Here is a 9,156-nt window from a genome sequence, read left to right on the forward strand (position 1 = left end):
TGGGAACATATAGACACAGGGAAGTTAAACGACTTGCCTGAATCATGTGTCAGTGCTATCATCAGTTTGTAACTCTTTGTGGCAGGCTTCAAACTCTGCTGCCACCCAGTCCACTGGACCTAATAATCAAAACAAGGCTGGGTCAGGGCAGGGCTTTATTCCTGCCAAGAAAAAAAACCCAGTGATTTAGGAACTGGCTCTGCCAATTCAGCAGTACTTTACATCCAGAGTACTGCTAAATCATCAGATTGAGATCAAAAGGCAGACTGGTGCTGCTTCAACCTCAGACCGAGTGTGAGGTGCCAGGGAATGATAGCCTTGGACTCATGGAAGGACACGGTGGCAGCGATTTGGCGTTACCTTTGCATCTTGCAACATCAAGGTCACGCCCAGCCTCAAGTGGAACTTAGAGCTTGTTTCCCTGACAGGTTTCACTCTTTCCTGGCACACCTCCAGTCTTCCCATGTACAGAGCACATTCCTCAGTGTACCCCGATTAACCCAGCCTCTCAACCCACAGTCCGGCTGGTCCCTCTCACCCGCACGCCCTGCCTCCCAGCCCCACTGCTAAACCAGTCACAGCCCCAAACCCACCGCTGCCCCGCCTGATCCACGGGAGCCTCAGCATTCCCTGACCCAGACCACCATCCCACAGGCCTGATCCAGCCCAGCCGCAGGCTCCGTGCTTCCTTACACCCCAAACCCCACACCAGGCCCTACAGTCCGTCATTACACACTCCTGACCCGCGTGCTCAGCCCTTGTCATCCCTGCTGACCCGAACACCCAGCTCAGGACCAACAAGCCCCTGTCCCCCGGCCTCGCTGACCGCAGTCCCACCCCAGGCCCGACAGCTCCCCTCACCGCGGCGCTGCTGCCCCTCCCGCCTCAGCCCCTCACTGCCGCGCCCCTGCCCCGCGGGGCGGTGACCCCGCACAATGACTGACACGCAGCCGAACCAATCGCTTCCCGGCGTTCCCCCCCTACCCAATGGGAGGACAGTGGGCGGGGCGCCGGGCCGGTGCTAAGGGCGCGTTGCTAAGGAAGTGGGAGGCTGGTAAGGGGCGGGGCGGACGGTGAGGCGGGGTGGGAACTTTCCGTTCCCATTGGCTGCGGGGAGCGGTGGGCGGAGCTTCCGGCGGGGAGGGCGGAAGCGGCGGGCGGTGCGGGGAGCGCGGCCATGGGCGGCCGCGGGCTGCGGGGTGCCGTGGTGGAGCCGCAGCCGGAGCCGGGACAGGCCCGCGGTGCGGAGGCGAGCGGGACCGGGGACAGCAGGGACTGGGGGGCTCTGCGGGCGGAGGAGGGGGAGCGGGCTGGGTGTGGGAGGAGGAGCCGTGCGGCACTGGTGCTCTAGCAGGTGTCCGGCAGTCCCCGGAGAACACGGCAGGACGCGTCCCTGTTCCCCCTGGCAGTGGCAGCAGCTGCTGCTGCCTCTCGGGAGGCGGGAGGAGCGGTGTCGCCCCACGCAGAGATCCGTTGGGTGCTGCTTGGCGGGCGCGGAGAGCGGCGGGAGCTGCGGGGCTGAAGCTGTGCTGCCCTGCCGAGCAGCCCGGGGGTGAAACCGGCGTGAGGCAATACCCGCCACGGACCGGGAGATCCAGCTGATGCTTGCTTCACTATCGCCTTTAAACTTTCTCAGCAGACAAGCTGCTGTAAGGTGTGGCTCGGGCAGGCTGGAGGGCAGCTCCGGTAACACTTGTGATTTGTTTCAGAAGGCAGTGCGGAGAGAGAGCCTGCCGAGGGCCAGCCTGTGGTGATCCTCCTGGGCTGGGCCGGCTGCCAGGACAAATACCTGGCCAAATACAGTGCAATCTACAGCCAGAAGGTGAGTAGCTTGTCTGTATTTTCATGACACTGTGGTGCTGTGAAGCTGCCTTGTTTCTGCACGTTGGTCAAGTCTCTCTGAAGCTTCTCTCAGTCTGCAGAGTCACGGGGAGTGAGTGAGAGTTCTCCTGTCATTGAAAGCTCCTTGTCTCTCAGAGCCCGGGCAGTGTTATCTAACAGCTGCTGATGTCACCTTTGTGTTTGCAGCTAAGAGAGAAATACTTCCCTGGAGAAACTTTCAGCTGCTGTGTGACTCACTGAAGTATTTAAGGCTTTTAAAGTTGTGGGAGTATTCAGGAATGATGTGAGCTGTGTTAGTTTTCCAGACAGGTAAACTTGCAGGGAAAGATTCTGTGTTTACTGCTTGGTGTTAGGCCACAGCACAGACTTGGTGAGGCTGGAGTGGGAACTGACAGAACACATTGGCATCTGTTGTGCCTTCGGCTCTTCCTTCCTGTGAAAATGATTCATCTAAATGTTGTGAGCCACATTAATTTTATCCTGTCTCTGAGACAGGCATCCTGTGGTAGTCACAGCTGCTCACTAGGAACTCCCTGTGTTTGAACTAGAGAGATCTGTCCTACTGCCAGTTTGCTAAGTTATGGTATTTTCCTTTCTAATACTGTATTTTACTGGAATGACCCCAGCTTGTAGCAAGGGGACCCTGTGAAACATTAGATTTTTTTTTTCTTGGTCAGCATAAAAGGAATCTTGTATTTATCCAAATCTGTTCCAACTATAGGTGGTAAAGTTTGTACATTAACGAGTCTATTGTTAATGTGTAATCCAGTGCAGGAGTCATTAATTGGCTTGATCTAGTGAAGAATTAGTTGTTAAGTGGCTTTAAGATGCTGGTGAGGTGATGAGGAGCATGTTACAGGGCAGCATGACAACTTCTTGGAAAATACGTTTCTCTCAGAAAGATCACAGAAATGGGAGAGGATGGGTTTTCTAAGCCCACCAAGAGGAAGTGACTGTAACCATGTCAAGATGGTAGAGAAGGCTTTGATTTGGGAACTTGGTATTCTCTTCTTCTTTGTTCACTGTTTAGGGAGCTCTGAGGGGGTTGTTTGGGTGACTTTGCCTTGTGTTTGTCAGTGTGTAATGTCAGTGAACTCAGGTCATAGAAATTATCTAAATCTATAAATGTAGTTCCATCTGCTCTATTTTGAAACTCCTCCAATATCCTGTTTCCAAATCTCTACCTAAATGTAAGGCCTTAAGTGTAAAGGCAGTTGCTCAGGAGTTCTAGGTCCTTGAGCCAGAGCTCTTCCTTTGCACAGCTGGAGTGTTTCAGGAAGGTTTACAAAATTCACGTCAGTGTTGGTTGGGGGTGAGTCTTAGAGACAGCTGCAAACAAGTGCTACCCAAAGAGAGAAGGAAGTTCCTCTTTCTTATATTTGCTTCAGTGTGATAGCTGGATGTGTACCAGAGCAGGCTTCTCTTACCAAAATGGCTGATACTGAAGATCTGTGGATCAGGGAGATGGTTTTCTCCTCCTGGGTGAGGATTAACACTCCTAAAAGTGGGTGGCAGTGTCCCCAAGGGTTGTGCCAGTTAGCACAAGATTAGAAGGGATCTCAAACATGACCAAAGCCAGGCCTCCACCACTGCAGAGACCTTTTCATAATACTGGGTGCAATCATGATTAATGTAATCCTGTTTGTGTCAGTGCCTTGCTGCTGACACTAAAGACTTTCTTCTGGCCCTGTCGTTTCTGTTGGAAACCTGTCCCAAATTTTCATGTTCTTTGTACTGCTGCTTGCCTACTCCCTGTAATTTGCAGCACAGCCTAACTGTGTGTGGGGTCTCTTTCTGTTTTCTTAGGGATGCACCGTCATCCGTTACACGGCTCCATGGAGGATGATATTCTTCTCAGAGACCTTTGGCATCAGATCCCTGCAGACCCCAGCCATACGACTCCTGGAGCTTCTCTTTGACTACAGTGTTGAAAACAGACCAGTCCTTTTCCATGTCTTCAGCAACGGGGGTGCCATGCTGTACCGTTACATCATCGAGGCGCTCCACACCCACAAGCCGTTCAAGAACCTCAGAGTAGCTGGCACCATTTTCGATAGCGCCCCTGGCAGAAGAAACTTGAGAGGAGGCCTGCGTGCCCTGGCAACTGTCTTGGTCTCCATGAACGTGCTGCTCAAGTATTTCCTGCTGTTCACTTTTGCCAGCGCGGCCGTGGTGCTGCGGATCCTGCTGTACCCCCTGACGCGCTTCCTCCACGAGAGCCACTACGATGCGCTGCTCAAAGCACCTTCCCGCTGGCCCGAGCTCTACCTCTACTCCCAGGCTGACCTCATCATCAAGGCCAGCGAGGTTCAGCACATGGCTGATGCCCGGCAGCAGCTCGGGGTCCCTGTGAAAGCCGTGGACTTCTCGGATTCGGCTCACGTCAGCCACCTGCGGGTGTACCCCACCTACTACCGCAGCCTCTGCACGACTTTCCTGTCTGACTGTGTTGGGGGCTCCTCTTCTTAGTGCTGTAGCTGTAATGACCTTCAGTGTTTGCCTCTGCTTTGCTTGGCTCCTGTGGGAAATGTCACCCCCTTTGCTTTTGTGGCTTTGAAGGGACGAAAGTACAGACTTCCTGTTTGTTTGTTGTTTTTTTTTTCCTGCTGTCTACAAGTTGGAAAGCCTCCAGCCTGGCCTTTGGACCAGCCACGTTAGAGCAGAAAGTAGATATGGATTAATTTAAAGTACTGAAGGTGAAATCCTGTCATGGTTCATGTTGCTGTGCTTTACCAAGGTGTCACAGACCAGAATCTCACACTGAGTATTATTTGTTTCTTCCTGTCTCTTCTTGTTCTCTGCTTTCCATGTTGTCTGCTTGTCCCTGATGTCCAATGTGCATGTTCTGTTGCTTGCACTCATTTTACAATACAGCTCTTCCATGTCTTTGTGGTTTTTTTTTTCTCTCTGCCATTTTCTTTTATCTTGTAGTGAGCAAACAGAGCCAAGTCTGCAGGATTTTTTGCTTTTCTCAGTGCATCCCAGCTCTTCTTATATTCTCCTTGCTGGAAATCAGGCCCTGAAACCAAGTATAAGACCTGGAAAAGGTGTGTGTAGGGCAGTATGACCAAACTGTCATAGCTGAGATAGAACAGTCAAAGCTCTCTGATCCTTGGTGGGTGCTCAAATGTTTGTGTTAACTTTTGTGTTCTTCAACCCAAAGGTAACATTTTTGAATGTGTTTAGTGTTTTGTTTTCCTTTCTTCCTTCCTTCCAGTCTTTTGTGTGTTCCACTGAGCAGTTTTGCTTTCTTGGAGAGCTACTCATTTGTTGTATGTCTTTAAGCAGCCTATATTTTGCATCTGGATATTCAGGGAAACTTTTGGGTTACAGCTACGCCAGACCCCAGAAACAGAAGGGTGTAATTGCAGAAGAAAATTGAACTTTCTCTTGGAGCTATACACTGGGTATTTCTTAAATCACCTCCAGCCTACAAATGACCATGAAATATGATGTTTTTGTCCATAATATTCTCTTCAGATGATCAGTCTTTGAAGTCCATGCAATGTGTCCAAGAAATTAATTCCTTCCACCTAATGAAAAAGTAGCTCATTGCAGTGCACTTCATCCATGTTTGGGTTTAGGTTTTGTTGTTTATTTGGGGGAGAAGTGGGGATAAAGATAGATGAGAGCCTGCTGATGTGTTTATGCTATGTCACAGCATTGCAAGCTAATTAATAACATGGCAAACGGGTTTAGTCAACTTGAAATTGCCAGGAAGAAGCTCTGGAGGGCTGTGATATGGGCCTGCTTGAACAAGGAGCTGCCCTAGAGAGGTAGGCACTTAAAAAGCAGGAGCATTTTTGCAAAAGGTTCTGCTTGTGGGTGGCTGTGCTGGTCTTGCCCACCCTTGGGGTGCTGTCATCCACAATTGCAAAACAGTTGCTGTTCTGGGTTGAAATGCAGAGGGGGAGGCCCGTGTAAGCACTAAAATAATATGGAAGTTTAAAACAAGAACTGTAACACCTCACAGAAGTGAAAGCACAGGGTGAGTGGCAGTGGTGACCACACAGCTCTTTGTAGCAGACTGTGACAACTCTCTGTTACAGCAGAGTAACCCCATGATAGGCATGGTTTTAGAGGGGGGGCTGGGGTGTGTATGGGATTAGGTGAGAATTAACTGAAAGGAGGCTGATGACCTGGTTTGTCTTTGGTATTTTTTAAAGTAAAAACTGTTGACAAGCATAGGAGCCCTTGCTGCTCAGGATCCAGTCTTCTGTAGGTGTGATCCCAGTTCCAGCTTCCACTGTGACAATGGGGTGTGAGGGCTGCCCTGTGGTAAGAGCCTTCAGCCTTCCCCTTTCCATGGAGAAATTCTTGTTTCTGAGGTTTGGACCCGTAAAAGCCAGTCATGGTCCCCTATCTCCAGAGATCTCAGAGATCTCCGAGCTTTTTAAAGCAGGCCCCTGGTTTGTGCTGCCAATGCTGTAACTTCTGAGCTGTGATGTGCTCATCTGCCTTCTCAGAGCTGGGCTGGGGCTTCTCAGCCTCCAGCCTGTTTGTGGCACTGTGAACACTCTTGGGGAGCAGAGGTGACAAAGGCTGTTTAACAACACTTGCCCTCATGCTGGTTTCTACAGGTTCAGTATTTACAGATGAGTTAAACACTCCATAATATACGCCTCTGAATTAATAGTTGCTCCTGGGAATCTGCTGTTCCTGTTTATTGCTGTGGGTGTTGAGCTTCTCCTATTTAAGGACTTGCTTGAGCTGTTGCAGAACATGGCTGGCAGGAGCTGGGGGTAAACCCTCTGACCCTGCCTGACAGGATTGCAAAGTTTCCTCTGAGAAGAGCCTCACATGTCGGCTGCACCTTCCATCCCCACTTTTATCTTCCCTCTATGGGACTGCCACTTCCCCAGCTCAGTCCAGCTCAGCCCTACTTCCCCACTTTCCAGGGCAGCAGGCAGGGAGTGGGTGCTGCCTGCTGGAGCTCTGCAGTCAGAGGTGTCCTGAGCTTTGCAAACAGGAACCTGCTCACAGCCATTTCCACTGCTGCAAAAGTGACTTGAAATTCAGGGGTAATTTGTGTACACACCTCTCTGAGACCAGGATGATCTTGGGCAAACCAGTGGTTTACAACACCAGTGTGCTGGGTGGGTTTTGTTTTTCAAGTCCCAGCAAGTTTTAATTCTGATTGTGAGCACTGTGATATGCTGCCCTCTGCTTTCCTGTACTGTGTGTGTGCCCCCACCTTCCTGCCCTCCGTATTCCTGTGGCTTGTTACTTGAAACAGAAGGTTAATAACTTGGAGCCTGAAGGCACATGGCTGAGAACTGATCCAAGCACTACTGGATTTACAAAAACCCAGCCTCAGACCCTTAATCCTTGCTAAACTGTCACGGTTTGGCGCAGCCAGTGTTCCTAAAGACCTTCAGCCTGAACACTGAAAGCCCAAAGGTTGTGATACCTTGGCAAATCCAAGTAAATCTCTGAGACGAGCTATGGGGAGGAGGGGCATTGCAGATCTGTTCACTGGGAGGAAAAATGCAGCACCCCTGGGCTTGCCTCGAGGGTAGGGAGTGGGATGTGGCCCAGAGCTTGTTTTCCTGCAGTCCAGCCCTCATGTGCAGACTGTGAAACAATCTGGGTGAAACACCAGCAGTGGCAGGAGAGGAGGATGCTCACGGCTGGCTGCCACAGTTATGGCAAAGCAAAACTAACTTTCAGCAACAAAATGCATTTGAAAATGTTTCCTGTGAGGGAACTGACTCCTGGCTTGCTCCCCTGTGCTGCCTTCTCTCCCCAAGCAGTGGTGATGTTACAGGAAGGTTTTGAAAAAGAAAAAAAGCCATTTAGTGGTCAGGGTGGCCCATGTATCCTGGCTGGAGGAAGCTCAGTGGCTGCTGACAGGGCTGGGAGGGTGTCCATGCAGCCAGAGCTCCCTGCGGCACTGGGCAGGCAAGGGGCAGGATCCAGCCCAGCCTGGGGTCAGGTTTTGGAGCTGGGGTAACATCTTGTGGCAAGAGTAATTCAAACCAGGTCCCTGGGTTCAGACTGACCTGTGCCCACACCTCATAAAGGTGTTTTAAAGCTGTGTGGGCTGAGGTCCCATCTTTGTGCATGTTGGGATGCTGCAGGCGTATGTATACCAATGATGGAAAAGTGAGTATGGACAGGATGGAACCAAGCAATCCAACCCTGTGTGCTGCGTCCCAGAAGGTGAAGGAGGGAAGGGTGAAGCTGGTGATCTCCATTGCCCGGGGAGGTGACTGAGGGGGAGTGGCAGAGGGCGGCTGTGCAGACCCCAGCGGGACCCCCGTGTCAGGCGAGAACAGTTCCACGAGATGGCAGCAGGACCCCTCTTTCCCGCATGGAGGGATTTTTAGTCTAGGAGACTGCTGAGAAGACCCCAACAGCACAGCACAGCCCAGCGCTTCTGTGTGCTTGAGAGCATCTCCTGCAAAAAGTGTCCTCTTGGGGCAAGGAAAAAGACCAGCAAGAACTAACTCCGATGACAAGAAGCAGAGATTTTGAGTTAGTACAGAACAGCATCTCTCCCTAGGGCTGCCTGCCTCTGGAGTTTGTACTAGATCCCATTCCTCAGCTTTAACTGATTGTTAAAACCAAAAGTCTAACAGTCGGAATAGCTTTACTGCCCCTCTCACACCAGCAGGCCAGGTTGCAGCACTTCCCTCCCCATCACCCATGGAAGGCTATCTGTTTTTAAGTGAATCTGTGTAATAGTGTATGATCAAGCAGATCATGGCCCATCTTCTGGGAACTCCACCTATCAGGACTCCAGAGCTCCTTTGAGTTCCCAAGCCCTGGGGAACGAGCTGAGTTTAGTGCTGTGCTTCTGAAAAGGCTGGCAGAACCCCCCAGCACACAGGGCTGGGGGCTTAGGAGGCAATTAGGAAACAGGATAGCACAAACAGGGGCCACAGCCACCACCTGATCCCTCTCCCAGTACCCCCTTGTCCAGCACACCCGCACAGCTCCTGCACCCAGCCTGTGGCACAGGCATCCCTCCATCCCCTTCCCTTTGAACTTGACCCTCCATCTCCTCATTTCTGCATCCTCACATGGCTGCAAGCCCACTCCGGCACCACTAGAGCCAGGCTGTGTGAGCAGGGCTGGGGTGGGCAGAGGTGGGCATGGCATCCTTTGGTCACCTTCCCAAACCTATGGGGGTTGGGGCAGGGAGAGCTTGGGCAGCCCCTGCCCCCACAGAATGATGGATGAGGTGACAATAGGGTATTGATAAGGAATTAACCTTGAGCCCTTCTTGCTTCAGTGTCAATAGAGCAGGAGCCAAGTACACACGTTTGATTGGAAATCTGTGTTTGGCCTCTGCTGCCTCTGAGCCCATCG

General features: G+C 51.5%; 1 protein-coding gene across 2 annotated transcripts; it reads left to right on the forward strand.

The window, feature by feature from the left end:
• The first annotated feature begins 1,130 nt into the window (after positions 1-1,130).
• Positions 1,131-5,409, forward strand: TMEM53 (transmembrane protein 53). 2 transcript variants are annotated; one of them, XM_085067772.1, is made up of 3 exons: positions 1,131-1,241; positions 1,710-1,822; positions 3,649-5,409. In XM_085067772.1, the coding sequence occupies exons 1-3, from the start codon at positions 1,178-1,180 to the stop codon at positions 4,309-4,311; spliced, it is 840 nt and encodes a 279-aa protein (XP_084923898.1). In that variant the 5' UTR covers positions 1,131-1,177; the 3' UTR covers positions 4,312-5,409. The 2 variants fall into 2 exon arrangements, with proteins under 2 accessions (XP_084923898.1, XP_084923899.1); XM_085067773.1 differs by having other exon boundaries at positions 1,137-1,241; positions 1,713-1,822.
• Positions 5,410-9,156: the final 3,747 nt, after the last annotated feature.

This window comes from Lichenostomus cassidix, chromosome 8, assembly GCF_008360975.1.
Source record: "Lichenostomus cassidix isolate B80296 chromosome 8, HeHo_3.0, whole genome shotgun sequence".
Classification (NCBI taxonomy): domain Eukaryota; kingdom Metazoa; phylum Chordata; class Aves; order Passeriformes; family Meliphagidae; genus Lichenostomus; species Lichenostomus cassidix.